This window comes from Gallinula chloropus (genome assembly GCF_964237585.1).
Source record: "Gallinula chloropus genome assembly, chromosome: 2".
Lineage (NCBI taxonomy): Eukaryota > Metazoa > Chordata > Aves > Gruiformes > Rallidae > Gallinula > Gallinula chloropus.
Window position 1 is genome coordinate 128,249,610 of NC_140086.1, and position 23,249 is coordinate 128,272,858.

Genomic DNA, 23,249 nt, shown 5'->3' on the forward strand with positions numbered 1-23,249 from the left:
CAGGCAGTGTGCTGGTAGTAACCCGAGCTGGTACTTACCAGCTCCAGAGACACTGGGTGCTGAATCACATAACACTAGATCTAAATTACATCACCCCCAACTTAGCAGTCACTGAGAAAGCTTCTACCCAGAAGCACCAGCCCTGCTGCATCTGTGAAGTTTCTATTGAGCAGAAGTCAGAAATTTAATTGCTTTTGAATCGGTATTTAAACCATATCAGAAAGCATCAAAGTTTCACAGCTCTGACCGCCCCAGAAGAGAGAAGTACTTATCACAATGGACACTTAATAAGCCATGATTTGACTGCTCGCTCTCGTTATGCTGAATGCTTAGGCTCTCCCACACACAGGAAGGAAGTGCTTTTGGTCTTCTGCCAAGCATCAACCATGTGAGCTGGTGCTCTCAAATTCTTCACCCGATACTTGATACACTTCTCAAAAAAAAAAAAAAAAAAATCATTTGGCATTGCAATTAAAATCCCCGAATTGCCATTTGGGAAATCAGGAATAACTCCTTTAATGCATCATCCACCAAAGAAGAATAATCAAGAAAACAAAAGAATGTATAAGACAGATTTAAGACACCAGAGAACACCAATTCTATGTGCGCTCCAATTAATACATGGTAGACCACAATCACAAACCCTAATGTAGTTACCTGACACATATTATGCCAGTTTAGTGGTGCTTAGATGACGTCACAGTACACTGAAAACAATCACTTTGCAGCAACCAAGTAACTTGGCAAAAAGAGAAGCTGAGAAGAATTTAAAGTACAAATAAGCAGATGCTTTACTTCAAGAGAAAGTTGTTTTCCCATGCATACTCGAACACAGAAATTCTTCTACAATGCTAAGACATCACTGTGACTGGCTTCTAGAGGATATGTAAAGCTGAGAATAGCCTCTGTGTCAAGACACTGTGGAGAGCATGTGTGAACACTACATGAGAATCACCTCCTAGCTCTACCACAGACCTACTAAATGGCCCTCAGCCAACCCACCGTGCCTGTCCCACTGCATCTCAGTTGTTAGGAGGAGAATAACATCCTCCAGCTTCCCAGAAGCAGGATAAAGACACTTCATTAATACCCCAATGAGAACCCTGGCTTGGACAGAAACAGCAATACGAGCCCAAAAGAACCTTTGCTGATATTTTTATACTCACATGAATAAATATCTCGTAGTCTAGGTAGGAATGCCACGAGTCTTCTTTCTGTGTCCTGGGGTCTCGCACCAAGACAGTTACAAATTCCTGCAAGCGCATAATAAAAAACAAGCAATTAATTTTGGAAGACTGAAAGACTCTCTTGATTGCTGTGCCACAAGCTACTGCGCCCAGATTAAAAGCCAAACTGCTGTTTTATTGAATTTTGCAACCCTATAAAAAAAGAAGCAAAGACCAATGAATCATCTGAGCTGCACCACATGTCCGGGAAATTCCCTGCTTAACTGCTAGCTGGAAAGGAATATTTCAGATTAAGTAATACTGTGAGAAGTCACACATTCTTCTTGCATGTGAGATTTGGTGATTTCACTGGCTACAAACTGAAAGCCTAACATGTTAAGAGAGAACCAGGCAGGTTATTTTAGGCTCTTCTCACTTCTGTAGTCAACATTCACAAAAAATGTGTTACAAACCTGCTTCATGTACACAGTACTTACATGTAGTGTTTTATTTGCTGCTAGATTTCTTTTTGTCATTCTTTCTCTGTTTTTTAAAATCAAATATTTATATCCACTGATTTCAGGGATCTGAGATCAGCGTTCGCTAACTCTGCGAGGGGCTGAAGAACTGCCTTTTTTCTATACCTCAGAAGACTCACTCGAGCCCAGTGGAAAAGGATGTGCCACTATTAACCGCCCCAGACACAGGTGTGATGCACAGAATCAAGGGCTCAAACCAAGCATCCCAGATGCCAGATGGAAGGAGATGAATTCTCTGCCACGCCGCATATCCTTCCTGATATGCCAAGAACTTAAGCCACCAAGTACAGCTGAGGATGCAGGACCAGGGCACTGCTATCCCACTGTCCATCAACCTTCCCAAGGAAGCAACACAAACACACCACAGTGCGTAATTCACCGGTTTCAGGGGAAAACGATGCTCAGTATTTTCCTAGATGAGATATGACACCTTATATTTCCTTGTAAATCCCACCCTTACATGATAATTTAGATGGATGCCAAAGGAGTGCGAGAGGCCTGTGGGCATTACTGGGCATCACCAATAGGAACTGGAAAAGGCTGAAAGAACTGGATGCTGCTGAGCATCCCTAGCTAATAATCATGTGAAAGCCCATATTGCATTAAACAAACAACCCAAACCCCAGTAAATCTGTAGGTTCATAGTAAGATGGAAAAGATTTCTTTAAAATACAAAGGTTGAAAGTGTGCCTACCTACCTGCTATTTCCCAAGCACATGAATAGCCTCCCCTACTTCAGTTGCTTAAACAAGCTATTCACCTGGAGAACTAAGCCAACCACTTAAGCAACGACTCAGTTAAAGAAAAGCATTATCATTTTAAGCTGCAGATAAACCCTCTCTGAGAGGAAGGCACTGCACAGTATCTACCTACAGGTACAGGAAGCAACTGTGGGAGGAACGACAGTCTCTCTGGTACATACATGCATTTTTAGTACATCTTTGCATAAAATCAAGAAAACTTGAACTAGAAATCTCTCAAAACATCTCTCCATGCCCAAACCACAGATGTCAGAAATAAAACTCTTGCTCTCCTGCCAAGTCTTCTCCCCCCACCATGCAGACCTCAGCACGCCTCCAGCAGCAACCTTCAACAGACCAACAGGAGAACAATAACAACCTTGGATGGAAAAAGTGTATTTTTTTTCCCTGAACAGCCACTGTGCTCCATACATGGCAGGGAGGCATTCCTGGTCTGGATTAAATCATTTACTATACTAATTTCCGGGCAGTTCTTCCTCAGGGACAGGGAGCCTGTGGCCTGATGTCTGGATTTCTCTCATTTACCCCAACTCCTAGTCACAGGTACATATCCTACACTATTGCTAGATACCCTTTTGGAGCGTTTCATGAGCTCCTTGCCAAAGAAAGCCCATCTGAAAAGCTCCCACCACCTGCACCGCTTCTTTCCTTGCTGAAGAGGACCTGAGGCCCAGTTCTCCACTGCTTTGTATTCTCTGCAGCTTTTTAACCCCGTGCCAACATGGCACAAAAGGAACAAATGAACAGAGCTGTAATCACTTATACCAGCTGAGGGTCATGCCTTTACAAATGGAGAAACGCCAGCAGAGAGGGGAGGAAGTTATTCCCCCTCCCGAGCAGATCCTGAGCAACATGCTGAACTAAAGGAGGGAAAATAGTTTTCCAGTCAGGTTATTTTCTTCCTCCTGCCTCACTGCCTACCACACTTAGCACACATATACAGACATCACATACTTTTGGACCCACTGTAACATCTTTTCATTTCCATCTTATCTTTCTCAAGTTTTTGTCTTCCCAGCCTCACTCTTTCACTGAACTGCAACCACTTCTAAACATACTTTCTTTTCTTTCCTGAGCCCTAAATGTATCGGTCCTGAAAGCTGGCAGAGGAGCAACAACAGCAGGATGCTTCAAACTGGGCACTGCTCTCCTCTTCCCTCTAACTGCTGTAGCCCAGGAGTCATGACAGTGGATACCCTGCCGTAACCTAACCTCGGTTCCCTTCCTCTCATATATCACTGTACCAGCTTCCCCTTGCCTTTCTGTCTGTCCAGGTTCCCTAAATTACTTCATTTCCAAGTAACCTTCCGTACCCCTCTCCTTCACAGAGATTCAAAATAATCTTCTAAATAAAATGCTTCTTTCAACCTCTATTATACCAAAGTATTATGATAAAAACTTATGTTGGCTACAGGTAACCTTGCAAATCATTCCAGACCACATGATAAAAAAGTCCCCACCTTCTGTATACTTTTAATTTCCGAACTGTCACAGAGGTTCAATACTGAGGAACTCAAGCACCCTTTGGACTGTACCACCAGAAGAAAGGAGGCCTACTGTACATGCCATGGTAGGCAGCTGTCTGGGCAGTATATCAGTGACCGAGAGTGAACACACTCTGCAGCACAGCACCTCAGCAAACTGCAGCCCTCACACATCAGTGTCAGCTCCGGTTTGAAACACCACAATTTTTGCAGAAGACTTTTTTTTTTTTCCTTTTATTTACTAGAAAATACCAAGGCTGAGATCAGAATGAAGTAAGATAAACATTAAGCAACTAAAAAGCAAAACCAAAAATGTACACATTTTCTCAAGATCTGTAGTTACTTCCCCTATAAACATCTTGAATGCAGGAAGCATTAATCCCAATTCCCCTTATTTTTTCTGCTGCTCTGAAACAGTGGCATTGCACACGTAGAGCATCCCTTCTCTTTTGACCTTTAAGCCTTCTCCAGGATACAAGGCTCCACTGGGACAACAATATTGATTTAATCAAAGCAGCTGTAACCAGCCAGTACAGGTGCAGATACATTGCCATGAAAGGTGGTTTTGCCTCCCTGTCCCTCTAAAAGTAGGCTTGTAAAGGCCAGTAATCATACACAGGCTATGCTAGGGTCAGTACGTGGCAGAACATCTCTCTGGGAGATTGCTGTTGGATGCTCAGTGCATCCTGCATTCACTGGTCACAAAGCATCCACAAATCACAGCAGATAATAGTTGCCTTTTTCCTTTGTACATACCCCCCCTTCCCATCTTGCTGTAAAAATTAGGATACTCTTGATAGACACACCTATCTTCAAGTAATGCACTGGCCACCTATGGAGGTGGGTCTGACCTCTTCCTCCCACAGCCCACATGAAGACCAATTTCATCTTGTGTCACAAGACTGCATCGCAGCCCAGCCACACAACCCAGGAAGCAAAGCCCAAAGACAGCCAGTGGGTCAGGGACTTTTTACTTGTGTCAGATGCAATCCTTTTCAAGGTGTTTTCTTCCTTTGTCCAGTTCTGCTTGTTTCTCCCAGGACTGCAGATCTAGCTACACTGCCATAGCATATACATTTTCAGATGGGTTTTTTTGTTTGTGGTTTGTTTTGGGTTTGGATTTTTTTTTTTAACTGAGGGGTACAATACACACGTGACTATTAAGCACTCAAAAGTGATGTGTTTCCTTTAATGCTTAAGTACAATAGTTCTCTCAAAACTAGATCTTACTGCTGAGACTTCAAAGCATGCAAGCTTGGTCATGGAAGTCTAGTGCACTGGTGATAATAGAGTCAACAGAAAGTTACCAGAAAAAGTAGCATCTCCATTTATTCCTTCTCTCTGGAAACAGCTAAATTCATAAGGAAAACATTTCCTATTGTGGTAGCTTTGCATGGCTGTGTTCTGTTGGAGGAGAGTGGCTGCAGGGGTGGCTTCTGCAAGCAGCAGCTAGAAGCTCTCTGCAGGCCCCAGAGAGCAACCACCAGCCGGCTCAAGGCCAGAGTCGTGGTTGACCAAGCTTGAGCCCATCAGCAATGGTCACAGTGCCTCTGGGAATCACATTTAGGAGGAAAAAACCCATAAGCAGCCACTTTTTGCCACCAGGTAAGACAGTGAGATGATGTAAGAAACTGTGCAGGCGCACAGGCCAAGGAAGAAGGGGGTGGTGGGAGGGATGAGGCACCCCAGGTGCCAAAGAGAGAGATTCCGCTGCAGCCCATGGAGAAGACCATGGTGAAACAGCTGTCCCCCTGCAGCCCATGGATAATGATGGGGAGCAGAGATCCCATCTACAGCCTGTGTAGGACCCCAGGCTGGAGTGGGTGGAGATATCTGAAGCACACTGTGACCCCATGGGAAGCCTGCCTTGGAGCAAGCTCCTGGCAGCAAAACTTGCAGCCCATGGAGAGACAGCCCCACACAGGAGCAGGTTTGCTGGGGGACTCTTGACACTGTGGGGCATCAGGCTGGAGCAGCCTGGGCCTAAAGGTCAGCACCCCATGGAAGGGAGCCACACTGAGGCAATTGATGAGGAGCTGACATCCGACAGAAAGGACTGACTACAGATGTTTGTGGAGGACTGTCTCACATGGGTGGGACTCCAGCCTGGAGCAGGGGAAGGGTGTGAGGAATGTCCCACACTCCCCCCCAAATCCCCCAGCCAGGAAGGAAAACAACTCATGAGGAACTGACCAAAACGCCCATTCCCTGCCCCTCCCTGTGCCACAATGGGGGAGAAGGAGGGAGAGAAATCATGACTAAAATGAAGTCTGCTAAGAAGGGAGGGGTGGGGGGAAATGTTTTAAGATCTGGTTGCACTTCTTATTATCCAGCTCTGGTTTCACAGGGTGAGTAGCTTAGTGTAATAAATTAGATAGCCTGCTTTCCCTTACTTTGTGCTGAGTCTGTTTTGCCCATGACACTGATTTCTAAATTATCTCTCCCTGTCCTTATCTCAACTCCTAAGCCTCCCAATATATATTTTTTCCCCTGTCCAGTAGAAAAGGGGAGTGATAGAGTGACTTTGGTGGGCATCTGACCTCCAGCCACGGTCAAACCACCACACCTATCTGAACTACTCATGCTACAGCTTTCAGCAGTCACGTTGGCCCAAGCATCCTCATGAAGAATTTCAAGTCTGCCCCAAAAGTAGTCAGAACTACTACAAAAACCAGTCACAACTACCTAACAAGCAGGAATCAGCAGTGGCTCCTCTGCCAGGCATGCCTTTTACTTCCTGGCTATAATGCCCAGCATGGCACCGGTGGCATTTTACTACCCTGTCCTCAAGGCCTGGAGCAGTCCAAGTCATTAGGGTCACATAAAAATGACAAAATGGCCAAAGCAGCCCCCATGCCTGGCTTACAATGCCTCATGGTTTTAGTCTTGTGCAAAGAGCAACGAGTGCTGTCAGCAGAAGAAAAGGGCAGCACTGAGGTCATGTAGACACAGGCACTAGTCACTGAAATGTTCCCATTAGGATTTGTCTCAAAAGGAAGAATATACCATAAAAACAGTTGAAGCAAAGGCAAGAAGTCTTTCTCTTTTTATCTTTTTTTTTTTTCCCTCTGTCTCTCTTTCTCCTGCAGGACATTGTTCTGCATCAAGCAATGGATTGCTCAGAGGTGGCTCTACTATATAGAATTTGACCACAAAACCTGTTGTTTCTGAGAAGCCTATTTTTAACATTTTCCTATTCGGAATATAGGAAATCTGACATGGATCTATTTTTAATATGGGGAAAAAAGTCTACAACGAGGAGGAGGAATAAAAATAATCTCACACTGGATGATTATTTGCTTCATTCATTCCAGCTCCATTTTATTTCAAATCTCCGTGCTCAGGACAGTATCAGGTGATAACCTCATGCTCCATGGTGCCACTGTTACATATCTGATTAGTCAATAACCCCTGGAGAGTCATTTTCCACAAAGCTTCCAAGAATAAAGGGGAAAAAATAAAAAAAAAAGAAAAAAGTCTCCCCATTATGTTGCTTATTAGTAAAAGGATCAGCCACAAAGGACATGGGCATTTTCACGCTGGGAGTGTTGGCATCACCTCGTAAGAGACTAATTGCTGAGACAGAAGATGTTGAAACCTTTAATGCGTACTGGGGCTGAGCAAAAGAGAACATGCAAGTGTGATTTCTGTGGTCCACCCATCTGGTAATTAGAGTTTAGATCCATCTCAAATCATTATGTCCTACAATATACCCAAAGACTGATGGAGACAAGACTGAAATGCAAGTCCCCCTCTCCTGTCTCAGTATCCGAGGCCCTTATGCACAGTTACTTACTCTCCTCCTCTCTGATCCAATGAATATTTGATTCTTCCATCAAACTTTTAACAGAAAGACCTAGCACTGCATCAGTCCAGAATATTCTATAGCCTGGCAATTAAAAGCATGAGGAACAGAACCAGGTCCTTGTGAGCCTTAGTGAAATGCAATTCACAACTACCAAACTAGAATCCATTTTTTACTAAAGCTTAAATGTCACTTACTTGTTTTTCATGTTTCGGTGTCATCTTCACTGGTTTGCCTTAAAATAAAAATCAACCTAAAAAAAAGGAACAGACATCAGTATGCATTTCAGTTATTTAGAAGTCATTCACACTTTTGCTAGACATCAATAGACATTGGAAAGAGCTGTGCTCCGTCCCATATACAGCCAAAAACATGCTTACATGAACTATAACTAAGAATTAATTTTTTTAAATCCCATTTTAGCACCACAGGGTTAGCCTTCTTCCAGGGATATTTGTATTAGGTGACAGTCTGGCAATGCCTCCATGCTTTTTTCTTCATGGCTTTGAGAGCTGCCCCAGGGCTCACCCTTACACCCACCTCCCAACAGCTCCACAGATCCAGCACCCCCAGCACACAGTCACAGCTCCCAAGCACAGGTCTGCATGACCGCAGCTGAAGTCTAGAGATACTAAAACCTCCGTGTCTGCAGAAACAAAAAGCCCCTCCCAACCATTTCTCCAAAACAGATAAGCGGAGACACAAACTGTTTGGGCCCAGCAGGCTAGTTAATGCTCAGGGTAAGTTTCACAGCATCTGAGGTTTTAAAACCTCCATGTGGGAAGTTTTGATTCTTTATAAATTATACAACAACTCCTCATCATTAACTTATACTGTAAATCTACTCTTTCACTGGAAATCCTGACAAATTTTGAAACTACCTCCGCAGTCCCATAAACCAGCTGGTTTGCTCAGGACAGGCACCCGCACAGCAAAAGCTGGGCAGTTTCACTCAGTCAGTAGTGTGCACGCACACAGCCTGCCTAAAACCAGCCACCATGGGGAAAAGGATTTGCCACGTCCCTTCCTCCCTCACATGCTATCCAGCCACCACCAGCTAACTCCTACACTGATGTTCAGCCACAAAAACATCCTATCGCCTCCTCAGCTTTTAACCATCAGCCTCCTCTTCCCAAAACAAGCAGACCCAAGCAGGTTCCCCTCCTTCATCCCACAAGCATAGCTCCACAGTCCTTGTTGTACAAGAAGTTGAGCCAAGTCCTCCAGTGCATCCCTCTGGGCAGGCACCTCACGCTGGAGATGAACTTGCAGCTTGTTTACGCAATCCCAGGAAGCTGCTGTCAGCCATCTGCAAAATGTTCCAGTGTAACCAGGGAAGACACGTGGCTATGGCTCTGGAGGTGGTTCCCTATGGTTCAGTGATAAGCTTGGAGTCACTCTTTATTATACACCTGTGTTTTAGGTCAAGCCCAGCTAAGGACCGCTGGACACCCCAGCCCTGCCCAATGCTTCTCACAAACACATCCGACTTTCAAAATTCAACTCTATTTTAATAAAGCACACAAATGAATTTATTTGTAAGACTGGGAAACTGTTCTGGAACAAGCACACCTTTGTCAAATTTCAATAGGCCCTGTTAAAGAATTTCACTAAACTTTAGGTTACTCTAGGCTTGCTTTTATTAACAACTCACTGACTCAGGATACTCTGTTTCACTGCAGACATCCTAACTGGTGCCATCCGTACAGCCAGGTCCCTTCTCAATTAAAAGGCCATTTCACTTCTGCAGCTAGGACGGTACTGATAAAAGCAGAGGACTATCAAAACACTCCAATAATTTGGCTTTTTTTTTTTTTTTGTGCTCTCAATATATGTATTAACTCATTTATTTTCCTGAACACATTCATGCTTTAATGGCATACATGCTTCCGTGCCTAGAAGAGCGCTCCAGTACTTCTTGCTCCACAGGCTCGGCGGCACCAAGCAGACCTGCAAGCAGCACAAGAGATCGGCTCATCCAGTTACAACTACTGTTAACTGGAACTTCCCTTTTGGTGGGGATAAGGGATTTTACCTCTCAGGAGAGTGCCAGCCTACACCACAAAAAAAACCCCACAGTGCTGGGCTCAGGCCGGTAGAAGGGCTGCTACTTTTCCCTGTTGGCTGCAGTTGCAAACCTATATAATTCGGGATTTGGGGGTGTGTCACTGTTGTCGGTTTCAACACCCCCCTTTCTACTCTGGTTTAATGGGTTTGGGGTTTCTCAAATGGCAATTTAATTATTTTTTTCAGTTATTTATCTTTATTCTATCAGATTCCACAGCCTCTCTCTCTCCTCTTATCTGCTTTAAGTAAGAAATTATGCAAGCCCAAAATACATCAATCCCAACACTGCTAGTGAATGGCAGGGCAGAAATAACACATTTCATTTTGTCATCTGTTTTCTAAGGGCCGAGTTATGTGCTGGTGCAGGTTAGAAAGAACAGTTTAAACTCCAAGCAGCCAATGCAACTTTGAATATTTAATGACTAAAATTAGTATTTCAGCAGCAAAAACGTTCCTAAAATAAGTAATTTGAGGGGGAAAAAAAAAAGCCCACCCAAGCTACCTTTCTCACTGGCTCCAGCAAGTCCAAGATCCCCAGTCATGCTGCAGCCAGTTGCAGACAGAGTGCAGCATTTTGTCTGGCAGCAAAGCATATATTTTAGGATGCCTTTATCACATGTAGAAGTCGGTGAAGCAGAACAGTTCAACTGTCTGCTGAAGATGACATCTTCTTATCTTTAGAAAAAAACTACCCAAAATGCTGGTGACAGAGAGAAGCAGCCTTCAGAAGACAAACTGAAGGTTGCTGGGGTTTTTTTTTTTACTCATTAAAAAAAAAATTTTTCCACTGACAGAGAAATGAACCAGTGCTGGGAAAGAGAATCACAAGAGGCAGTGGTAGATTTGCAGTCTCGATTAAATGCTTTCTGCTGTGACTGGGAAAACACCCCATTGCTTTAAGTAAGTTTTTGTTCTGCTTCTGACCTATTATCAAACTAAAGACTTTTTAAAATTATCATTTCCTTTCCTACACTTGCTATAACTGCTTCTTGCAGTACATATTTTTGACTGTTCTTAATTGCATAACCAATGAAACCACCAGGGAACAGCTCCACAACTGCCTGCAACAACCACCCAAAAGCAAAGAGATTACGTAGGATGACTTGCCATACTTCCTGCAGACATTAAAAACCCCGAAAAAAAAATCAAGGGGAAAAAAAGAAACCAAACAAACACCATCAAACTCAAGTGCTGCAGTGCTTTCTTTAGCAATAATTGATAAACTGCAGTGCTCTTCTTAAGGATAACAGCTAAATACTGTTAAGTATTATTTTAGCTCGTATTTTAGAGTTGATTTCATGTTTTAAAATCAAAATAACAACATTAAATAATATGTTAGCAAAGGAATTCCCTTTTGTCATGTAAACAGGGGGCTCTTCAAGGAGGATGTAACTTCTCCCCCAGAGTCCCTAACTGAAGGATGAAAAGTCAGGCAGTATCACACAACAAAAACCATGGCAACTTGCCCCAAGAACAGCACAGACACGCACCATCCCTCCCCCCCAGCCGCTTCCCTAGTAGCTGCACTGAGTTGCAAATAAACAGGATGATTTCACTCGCTGCTGGGCAGCGGCCCCTGCAATGTCCTCAGCTGCTCTGGGAAAGCTCAGGGATTCCACACAGGCGGCATTTCCCCTCAAGCAATAAACGCTGATCCACCTTTGGTTATTCCTAAGCATGTAACTAAACGACCAGCTTCAAGGTTTAATGGGGAAGAGTGATTTATTTTTAGACCTTAGTGATGATTGAGAGTCCTACCCAGTCACAAGCAAAGCCCTCTGCTGCACTTTCAAGGTTGTTCCCGTCATCAGCATCAAATGAAACCTTCGCTCAAGGCTTTGATGTGACCGAGAGAGACATCACAAATCTCTAAATACTTAGAGAGGTCTTCCAGCATTTCCCACATTGCTTAACTTACCACTCATAAAACGTGTCGTAAGAGTTTTGATCTACAACCTGTCACAAGTTCAGGTGCATGGGTACATGAAGTTCTGCATCACAGAACATGCCCACATGCAAACTGACCACACTAAGCTCCCAAAAGGCACGTCATCTATGCGGGTATGTAAGGAAAATACACATGTGGGGGGCAGATCTGGAGAATGGCATTGTAACATAAAAAGAGACACTAGCTCTATAGAGTTCAAAAAAAGTCTATAATAAAGTCAAACAATCCCACACTAAAACATAAGGAGTACTTAGATTCAGGGTAGGATAATGTAAATTTCTTGTGGAAAGCACTGATTGCATTTGCGGATGCATTGGATTTTAGACTAATTCTGAAAGGTCAGCGCTGGGGAAAGAGCATCTCCTGCAACTCCTGCACGGAACAGAGGACCTGAAAGATGCCTGCTCCACTGCTGTTGCAAGGGAGTAGGAAATAAAGGAGTTAAATCCCCATTTAATACTAGCTCCCAGCTAGTCAGAAGCATGTATGAAATATGATGACAAGTTTCAAATGAAAGGATAACAAGTGGCAGAAAGCCATGTTAACTTGTTTATGGGGCAAAACTGCCCAAAATTGTATGAACAGCCATATTGGATTTATCAATGGAAACATCCACCTAGTGCAGCAGTGACTCTGTGACTTGTAGTGGAACCTCAAGAGTACAAGAACAGTCAAAAGCCATGAGTGCTTATTCCCCAGTTTTGCAGTAATGTGAAAACTACATATAGGTAGTACACATATAAAAACATACCATTCTGTGATGCCAGACCAACCACATAACAACAGTCTGGTATTTACAGGATTTGGGTAAATGGTCATCACACAACTGCTCTTGACTGGAATAATCTTATTCAAACACTGTTCCCCATGCGGGTACTCCCAGTCAATCCAGAGAACCTCAGCAACAGCAGATGCCTTCTACTTCTTCACCTGGTCCAGTTTAATACATGGGGTGAACTCGACTGTGCTCATCAGAGGAGTTGTGAGCTCCCCTTTATCCCTCCCTGTCCACGAACAGGATTGTGAGCACTGAAACTAGACTGCACAGGTGACAGAGCACCCTTCCTTCTCGAATCTACCACGCTGGGTATCTGTCATGCTTTCCCTCAGCAGCTCACCATAAGGGTCTGCTGGGTAGAAGTGAGAGAAATATGAAATACATCAGCATTTCCACCTAAACTCTGCACAACACTCAGATGCCTGCAAATCACTACACGAAGTGGTGAATCCCTGTCACTTTCCAGCTCAAGGTACCTGTTTTGCCTGTGCTGTATCACAGTAGCAGCAGAATCACTTTGCTGCTGAGCAGGAAATGAAGAGACACTGCCTACACTGCTTTTCACAGAACAAGAGCTTTCTAAACCACTGACAGAACTCACACGCCTTCCCTCCAAGTGACGTGGAAACACACTGCCAAATATAATTTTAGCCATTCCCTTGTGCAGCAATCTTCCTAGCTATTGAGACCTATGTTATCAAGACAATGAATTCAGACCATTTTTTTTTCAAAATAAAATAAATGTTCATTGATTTCCAGAGGAACGTGAGAATTGAAGTGTTAATAAACCACATGCATTTCCTTCTCCCCTCCAAAATACATACATGACATGGACTGTGGTTTCAGGTGTGGGACACAGATTTCCAATTACAGGGATATTATAGGACACCTTGGATTGCATCAACTTAACACCGCATTGCTAGACAGCAGCATGACTCACAGACCAAGCCTCTCTGAAACCTCTAAACACCTCAAGATAAACAAGGAAGAAGTACTAACAAATCAGTTCACAGCAGGAAAGAGTATCAGAAGCTTCTTCACCATCTTATTTTTACTTTTTCAGTCTCAAGCTGTAGATGTTCTTCACTAAAGAACTTCATGTAGATCCCACAGTTTCAGCAGGCTGCTGAACCCACTGCAACTGTTATTTTCTTTTCTCCCATTAAACAATCCCATTAAGGCTAATGCTGGCAGATTGCGCTTTTAGGCAATGGTTAGAGAAGGGTAATTGTGGGTGAAGATGCTAAAAGAACAGTACGTACCAGTCTTCATCCTGGTAATTAGTTATTAACTTAGGGTTGATGCTCACCACAACTTGCAGACAGCCTGGGAGCCACTCAAAATTGTCCTGCTGCTCCTGCCTTCTCCAGGCAACCTGTCAAGCTGGTGTGCCACAAGAGCCTACCTTTGCTATTCTCTCCAAACATTATGGTGCATAAGCAGCTCAAACCACATTACATGATTTCGTAGCGTAAATAATTGCAGGTTTTGTTGCTAGGGTATTTTCTGGAGGCCAATAAAGAGATGATGCAGTCTTTGCAGGGAGCACTGCTCACCTCCAAGGTAAAGTCCCAGTAACAGTGCTTGCTCCAGAGAACTTTTGAGATCCCTTGAGCTCGGAGGAACTGATGTCAGAAGCACTCTGACAAGTTCAACCATCTTTTGACTACAGTTGTACCCAACAGGGGAAAATACCACATAGGCACTAGACTTCTTACCAATACACAAACAGAACATGCCACTGGCATTGCAACTTCCTCAGAAAACAAAGGGAAAGAAGCAATTTCCAAGCTAAACCCACTTCCTGACATAGCACCTGAGTACTTCCAAGTCTAAGGTCTGTTTAGTTACAAAAGTGGCAAGTGAAGTACACATGTATGGCTGGTGTGTGTGCACAGCACATCTTGTAAAGATACACCAACGAGAACCAGCAATACAGAGTCATGGACAGATCAGCCACCCTGACATCCTTTTCTATGGCGCTAGTTACAAATAACACATCAGACAGCTGGATTACAAAGAAGGGATTTGTAAATGATTAAAATCACCAGAAAAATCTTAAATGCTGCTTCCGAAGCAGCAGGTCATGCTCAGAGAATGAATGTTTTCCTTTCCTCCACAACTTCATATTCCCTACAGGAATTAAATATTTTCTTGCATTAAATCAAATTAAGTTGTTCTCAAAATACTATCTTCCCCATGGTATCTCTCTGCAGTAACTAATTTTTACTTATCACAGGGAAAAAGAAGGACTGATGGCAGCTGCATCTTTTCTGTTGACTAAGGAGAACAAAGCTCAGAAAACACCATGCAGGCTTATTGCGACATTTTTCTCAGTCTCAAGTGCGAATGCTGACATCACCCAACACTTTCCTTCCTGACTCACTCCCTGAAACATTTTGAGTCTCACATGTCAGAAAATTCCCTTTTTTTGTTCATTTCAAATCCTTTTAATTTATGATTTTTCCCCACTGCCTGAACTGCTGTCACATATCACTACATGTTTTAGCTTGCCTTTCTTCCTGCTGTGGATTTCTTTTCTCCCAAAACCAGCTCCTTTTGTGACGCTGCAGCTGGTCCCGTCCAGGAAGTGGTAGCTCTCAGTCTTCTCCCTATAGAGGGAATCACAGAATGACAGGGGTTGGAAGGGACCTCTGGAGATCATCTAGTCTAAGCCCCTGCCAGAGCAGGCTGCACAGGACAGAGTCCAGGCAAGTTTTGAATGTCTCCAGAGTTGGAGAATCCACACCCTCTCCGGGCAGTCTGTGCCAGTGCTGACACCCTCACAGTAAAGAAGTTCCCCTTCACATCTAGGTGGAACTTCCTATATTCAAGTTTGTGGCCGCTGCTTCTTGTCTTGTCACTGGGCACTACTGAAAAGAGTCTGACCCCACCCTTCGGATACCCACCTCTCAAGTATTTACAAGCATTGATAACATCGCCCCTCAGTCTTCTCCAGGCTAAGCAGCCCCAAGTCCCTCAGCCTCTTTTCATAAGAGATGTTCTAGTCCTCTAATCATCTTCGCAGCCCTTCTTTGTACCCTTCCCAGTTAGCTCCCTGTCCTTGACCTGGGGAGGCCAGAACTGCACACAACATTCCAGATGAGACCTCACCAGTGAAGAGTAGAAGGGGAGAAGAACCCCCCCTCAACTTGCTAGCCACACTTTTCCTGATACACCCCAGGATGCCATCAGCTTTCTTGGCCACAAGGGTGGCACACTGCTTTCCAGCAGGACAACCACTAACCTGTACTGGTGCATAGGGTTACTCCTCCCTAAGTGCAGGGCCCTACACTTGCCCTTGTTGAATTTCATAAGATTACTCTCTGCCCAACTCTCCAGCCTGTGCAGATCTCGCTGGATGGCAGCAGAGCCTTCCAGTATGTCAGGCACTCCTCCCAGTTTTGTGTCATCAGTAAACTTGCTGAAGGGAAGCAGAAGCAATAGTCTTGGCAGTAACCACAGAACTAGAAGTCCCAGTCTCATGATGCACGTCTGGGGAGATGGCTGGGAAAGACCAAGCAAGATACAGTAAAAAAAAATAAAATTAATAATGAATAATTAAATGACAACTTGATACTAAGCAGCCTCTGTAAGTGCAGCTCAGAACAGTGGGGCTGATAGGAAACATTGCAGTCAATGCAGCGCACTCACCGAGCGGTTTGATCAACACCCCTCAAACTATTGTGTTTCTTGGGCTTTTTTTTAAGCTGACCAAGCCCATGAGGGATAATTACGACCACCCAGGTAGATCAGCCATCCAGTCTCTCATACAATGGGGCAATTGACACCTCGGGCACTCTTCCCCTGAGGAAGGCATCTGATGGCCCATTGTTATGGCAGAACCCTACTAGCACTGCCTCTGTGTCGCCACACCCATATATTGCCCTACTTTGAACTGGACCAATCAACAGTTAAATTAACCATTTAAATTAACAATTTAAGAATGCCTTAGCTGTGAATTCAACCTTTGTTCAATAGGCTGTGTTCTCTTTCTGAGCTAGCCTGTGGAAGTGGCATGAAAACACTTATTTTTTTGAAGTACCTAGCTTCTAAATAGCGTTACTGACCACTAACACAGCCAATTCTGAGGCGCAAACAAAACTTGGCAGGAGGAAATTTTCGTGAAATTGACCAAAAAGTGTCCTGGTTTTGGTCAGGACGGAGTTAACTTCATTTGTAGCAGCGGATGGAATGCTGTGTTTGAGAGTTAAAATGAAAGCAGTGCTGATAACACCCTGATGGTTTTAGTTGCTGTCAGACAGTCAAGGACTTTCTCAGCTCTTCATGAGAAAGGAGGGGCGAAGCCAGGACAGGTGACCCAACTGACCAAAGAGTATTCCACGCCAGTTACGTCCTGCCCAGGATATCGGGGGCTGACGGGAGGAAGAAACGGGGCGGCTCCAGGACGCGCGGTTCTTGGGGGACAGTAGATTCTGGGACGGCTCTGGGTGGCACGGCCTGAGTTGTGTGGGTCGGTGAGAAACTGCATTGTGTATCGACAGTTTCATATATTTTGTGCTCTAAAGTCCTGTTAGCATTGTTATATTGTATCTTTCTGTTATCTTAGTAAACTATCCTTATCCCAACCCACAGGCTTTTGGTTTCTTGGTTTTGGGGGTTATTTGCCCCTTCCTTTTCCCTTCCCTTGGCTCTTCCCTACCCTTCCCTCTTCCCCTACTCTTTTCCTTTAAGGAGCAGGCAGCTGCGTGGATCTCGGCTCTCTGCTGGGGTAAAACCACAACAAAAAAAAAAATCAGGCTAAAAAAAAATTCAGTGATTTATCCATATGCCTAGATTTTCTGTTTCTCATGTCTTTTCTGCCCACTAAATGTTAAGATGCGATTTTGGTTATTAATTATGGGCCCCACTATTGCTCCACGACTTTTATAAGACTGGCATCAGCCCTTGGCTAACTCTCAGTGTGAGAGGCAGACTTCTGGTATGGAAAACTCCTTTTAGAAGTTGAGAGAGAACAGCAGGAGACACCAGGAGACACGACGAACACACAAAAATGGGAGGAAGAGAAGAAATGCAGCACTTGGGTTTGGCTGCTTTGCCATCTCAGCCAAGTCACGGGAGTCACTGGCCAGCTTGGAACAAACACTGGCTCGAGGTCAAGCAGCAAGAGGAGCAAAGGTAGAAAACTTCATGCCTGCAGGACAAATACTCACAGATTGCCTTCATGGTTCCCAAACCCACATATTTTTCCAACAGTAAATTGAAGTAGACAGCTTTGGACAAAGAGATCTCTGGCTCTAAAGAGCCTGGACTATATGGAAGAATCATTTTTGAAAGAAAATCATTGCTTATACCTATATGCTATTGAATAGAATGTTATTTTTCAAATCTCGTATTTAAATTAAATTATGTATGTATGTTAACCAAAGCCTGAAGATTGCCTTTATGCCTTCTTAAAGACAGCCCACAGTACTCCAAATTCTGTTTAAAGTTATCTCCCAAAAGTAAGCAGCTTTGGTGCAAGTCCTCAAGAGTAAGTAGTTTTCCTGAGAAAGTCAAGATGTTTTCTCTGCAAACTATTAGCACCTATTTAGCAGAGTCTGCAATAAACCCTCATGATTCAGATGTGCAAAGTTCACTGAAAAGACCTCAGCTTTAAGAGTATCTTGCATCCCTGCTTTAAGATTTAGCCACGAACTATGAACCCAGTGTAGACAACCTTTTCCCAGCCGGCAAGTCAAACAGATCTTCCTTCCAAATCTACTTGCAATGACGAGTGAAAAAGAAATCAGAAAGCTTGCAGACAAGCAGATTAGGAAGGCTTTGTTTCTGCACAAGTATTTGTGTGCTGCAAACAGCTCTAGATAAAATCCCTAGAGGGACATTTTGGCTATAAATCCTCTCTGATTCCTGGATCTTACTGCCTAAAACCAGTTCTGTGCTCTGGGAGGTGGTGGGACTGTTTAAGCCAGCTACCTGGCTGCCTTCCCCACCATCTTCACAGCAACCCCTACCTTCATCTGCCCGGAGAGAGGAACAAAAGGGGTTTTACCTCACCTGGAACCAGTCAGTGGCCTTCCTGCTTCCCCATCAACCAGCCCTTCGGATTCAACCCCAAGCAGTCATACCACAACCAGCCTTCACCCTGAGCAGCCAGACATACTGAACACAACATAGTCATAAATTCTTGGGGAGCAAACCAGCTGCTGTCACAGCCATTAAAAGCTGGTCTCGTTCCTTCACACGTCTCAAGACATGCGAGGATATTTTGGGGCTGTGTTCCTCCATGCCATGAGAGACAGGGCTACTGTATTTAGCTGTTTTCAAAGCAAGTATGATCGCAATGATGCTGTGTGCCAGTGCAACTATTTATATGTGGGAATGCCCAGCACGTCACAGGATCTGGCATTACCAAAGCGCTCTCCGGTGCCCGAGACTCACAGCTCTTCTCCTTCTCCCTGTAAACACTCCCACCTCACTTTTTCATGCCTCATTAGTAGAAATCCGTTTCTTCTGGGAAGAGGCATGCAGCTCTTAGGAAAACAAAGCCTTCCCCTCTGGGAAGACGACTGAAGTTCTCATTAAAGCGGGTGAATTAGTTATGACTAATTTAAAACCACACATCTCCATTATGCAATTAAAACAACGAGACTATTAGGAGGCACAAAGTTATAACCCGGTGACTGTTGTTATATACATAGAGCTAGGTAGGCGAGCGGCTAGGGCTTCCCAGAGGGGAAGGAGGAGCAGGAACTTGAAGGATGCGCTGGCAGCTCACACACACACACACACACACACACACACACACACACACACACACACAGAGGTCAGGTTATATTACTCATTGCCAGCTCCGCAGTAAAACAGATGCATCGTTGCAGGAGGAAAACATGCATTTTGCTTTGAGGCACAGGATACCTACAAGTGAGTTTTATCCTCCTAGACAACTCTGGTAGAGAAGAAAGGGAGAGGAAGTAATTTTCATAAGCCACTAATCCTTTAAATACCAAGAAATACAAATTTCTTCCTACCACAAAAAGTCATGGAAAGCAAACAGTGTTCTCTCTTTGTGCACATGAGTTACTAAAGTGAAGACTGTAACAAAAGATCATTCTTGGTTTACTCATACTTAAACAAATGAAACTCAGCAGTATGCATCCCACTAAACGACTGCACAGCCATCTGTAACGTCAATCACAAGAACAGACCGGAGCAAAGGGATCAAGCCCTTCCTTTTTGGGCCAGGCCCACTGGTTGATGCTGAGTTGCAGAGGTTTTTGCAGGGTTCATATCTACAGATGAATTCCTTGGCAGTACTGGGAGGCATTTGGAAATAACTCGCACTGCAGTTACAGTTACTGCATAACAAAGAAATAGTTTCCTGGGTCCAAAAGCTCTGAAGGCATTTAAGGATTCTGTGAAGACTAATGAGACCTCAAGAAGAGAAATACTGTTTTGAAGTTCTCCAAGTTGAAATAGGATCACTGAAAGAACACAGTGGGAAAGACAGGACCATTTGCCATGGGCGGGGACACCCTGCACTAGATCAGGGTGCCCACAGCCCCATCCAACGTGGCCTTGAACACTTCTAAGGAGGGGGCACCCATAACTTGTCTGGGCAACTCATGTCAGTATCTCACCACCCTGACAGTAAAGAATTTCTTCCTAATATCCAATCTAAATCTACTTTTCCTCAGCATAAAGCCATTGCCCCTTGTCCCATCACTCCACGCCCTATTAAACAGTCCCTCTCCATCTTTCCCGTAGGCCCCTTTAGCTACTGGAAGGCTACAGTTAGGTCTCCCTGGAGCCTTCACTTCTCCAGGCTGAACAAGCTCTACTCTCAACCTTTCCTCATAGGAGAGGTGGTCCAGCTTGATGATCCAGAGGCAATCAAGATGTCCTAATTTCCCTTGGAAGGCCCCCTTCAAAGGCACCAGTGACTCACATTCAGGCTACAAGCCCATGCTTGGGCTGGTCTGTGTAGAGATTTAGCAAGGAATGCTAAAAATAAGCAAATCCATAGACAAAATACTATGCAAAATACTATGCAGACTTACACACGTAGTTCCCTGTAGTCAACAAGCACATATATAGCATGGTTTGCTTCTCTACCCCAAGAGTTATCCTGCTGAGAAGTCCAGAAATTCCTGTAGGACACATACTTGTTTTTTCCTCTTAGTATTTTCAGTATCAGAAGAACAAAAAGGTTGCTGAGGTGGGTGGGTTTTTTTGAGATAATAAAAGGATGCAACATGTTTAAAAAAAACCCCACAACTAAAAAAAAATACCCATAATACCCTCAAGTAACTCCCCTGTGCTTAAAAAAAAGCCCAAAGCTTGTGCATACTACAAGCCACGTGCATGGAAATAAGATCCACATGATACATATCAGACAGATGATGCACCAAGTTTGTCACCTGTCCTATCCTATCTACCTACGCGCAGGAAGCGAGGAACACCTCCAGCAGCCCATGCTGGTAAGCAAATGTTCACAACCCTTTTACTTTGGGATTTATTGTAGCGTAGGTTTTGCTGTTTAGGTTTGTGGGGTTTGTGTTTTTTTAAAAAAAAAACAAAACAAGCACGTGTGGTACCCCAAGTTGCAGCCCCTGGGACCGAACGCTGCTGTACGGCAGAAGCAATCAGCCATCAAGGAGAGGTACTCCAGGGTTGTCTAACTAGGAACACGATGCAGGAAGCTTCAGAATGATGACTGCCACAAGCTTCTCAGTGTGGGAAAAGGTATTTTGTAAGAGACTCACGTGCAGCAGCAGTGTGAGCTCTGTAAAAAAAATTCTAGGGATGTACCCTTTGCCCTTATTATGTTCTGGGCCTCCCTTGCCTGTTCAGCGCTACTACCTTACATCAGTCCTGGCCAGATGGTCATAGTTCACCCAGGGAAGCCACATCACAACTTGTTTACCAACTGCTGGCTTCATTTAATGCTCCACCTCCTCTTATGCCTGAGAATTGCTCACTTTCACTCAAATCCACTGTGTTTTTTGCTGTGCTTAGGAAGGGAAATAACAGGACTCTCGGAGCCCACAGCACGGCATGGCACTGCTCACATCCAGCCTGCACGCTGCAGCTACAAGCAAAGCATCACAGCATCATGGGCACGCAGCAAGTGCAACAGTAGCTTAAGCAGGTACCCCAGGGCTGCTGCCGTGAAAGCAGCCGTTCTTCAGGATTTTCAGGTGAAAAGCAAAGCTGAGAGCAACTTCTGTGCTAAAGAGATCAGAGGGGGAGGCCTGAAGAGTGAAGGGAATGTTTTCTGCTGGCCAGGCAGGGAACAAGGGGAAAGCAGAAAACTGGAAGCCTGCTGATATAGGATCTGGGCATTATCTCACGAAACACAGCAACATTGTGTCACGATGCCACTCTACCTTTCTACTGGTCCTAACCAGTTGTACCATCAACATATCCCAAAAGAAAGGAGGGGAAAAACCCAACCCAATAAACAAAATCCCTGCCAAATCCACACCCTTCAAATAAATTACTTTTACTCAAATGTAAAAAACTACTGCAGCACATTCTATCACAAAACAGCATCTGCAAGCTGGCAACTCTGTTTGGCAACAGTATAGAAGCACGAATCCTGCACTCCTGCACCTCAGCTGATAGCGGTTAACTGCAGTTAAACTACAGAGACGTAAACAAAATATGAACCATGACACCAGTGTAATTTACAACAGGTTTTCCACTTGCCTTAACATTTGGAGGTGGTTTTATTAAACAATGATTTCTGCTAGTGTTTTCTATTCTGTAAATTCCCTGGGACCAAGGACCACTGTATTCGCACAGCTCCTACCACAGGGCACAAGGTGCTGCTGCTGCCACTTCAGCACTGGAGAGATGGCGTTGTTAGTACCTTATCAGTGATACTCTCAGAACATTTTTCTCCTTTAAATACTTAAATATAATTATTTTGCAAATAAAATTTAAAATCATAAGAGTTAGTAAAGCTTGTATGTATTATAAGCCTGTAAAAGCATATGAACACGGGTTTGGTACACCCATGCAAGTTCTTTAAACTGACGTTCTTTGAAAGGTAAAAGCTTCTTAGACTCAGTGTAACACATACACGATAAACAAGAGACTTCTGGATTTCAAGTCGAGCATTATAAACGTGGCATAAAACCCTACACTGAAGCACGTGTAAACCTAAGTTTCATCCCCTAAACAAAGAAAATATCTATATTCCCAGGCTTCTAAAGGAAGCCCAGTTTCAGTTTCTTCAGGAAAGCCCTGCCTTGCATTACTTTTAGTTTCAGTTTTCCCTAGCTGAACAGGAAGGCCATCCTCTTCCCTGGAGCTGTTTGCTGTCAATAGGAGAAGCATAACAGGCAACGAAAACTCAAGCCGCTCTTGGGTGCCAGGCAGGAGCTCTAATGGCACCCAAGCAGGTCTGATCCTGCTCCTCAGCGGCTCGGCTTCACACCTCCACCTGCCTTTACCTTTTCACCACGGCTAGCAGAATTAAGCAATATTTACCTGAAGTTACCATGTCCTTGAAGGGGCTGTGAGAACACCGAGCCCGAGGTGCCGATGGCAAGCGTACGTCACCCCAGCGGGTGGGTGCGAGACACTGAGCACACACAGGCGTTTCGAGGAAGAGCACGGGCAGCTGCCCAACACGCCTCTGTCCCTAATTCCAGTACGTGGCCCAAGGCAAACCCAGCAACTCAATCACTGGAATTCGCTCTGGTTTATAATTCGGTTCGTTTTAATTGCATA

General features: G+C 44.3%; 1 protein-coding gene across 1 annotated transcript in view; it reads right to left on the reverse strand.

Moving 5' to 3' along the window:
• The window catches only part of SNX10 (sorting nexin 10), a gene marked incomplete at its 5' end in the record, with an annotated part of 52,384 nt that overhangs the window by 12,238 nt on the left and 16,897 nt on the right, over nucleotides 1-23,249 (reverse strand). The window contains one exon of the mRNA XM_084260670.1: nucleotides 1,167-1,253. Coding sequence (XP_084116796.1) covers nucleotides 1,167-1,253 — 87 coding nt within the window. The remainder of the gene's footprint in view (nucleotides 1-1,166; nucleotides 1,254-23,249) is intronic.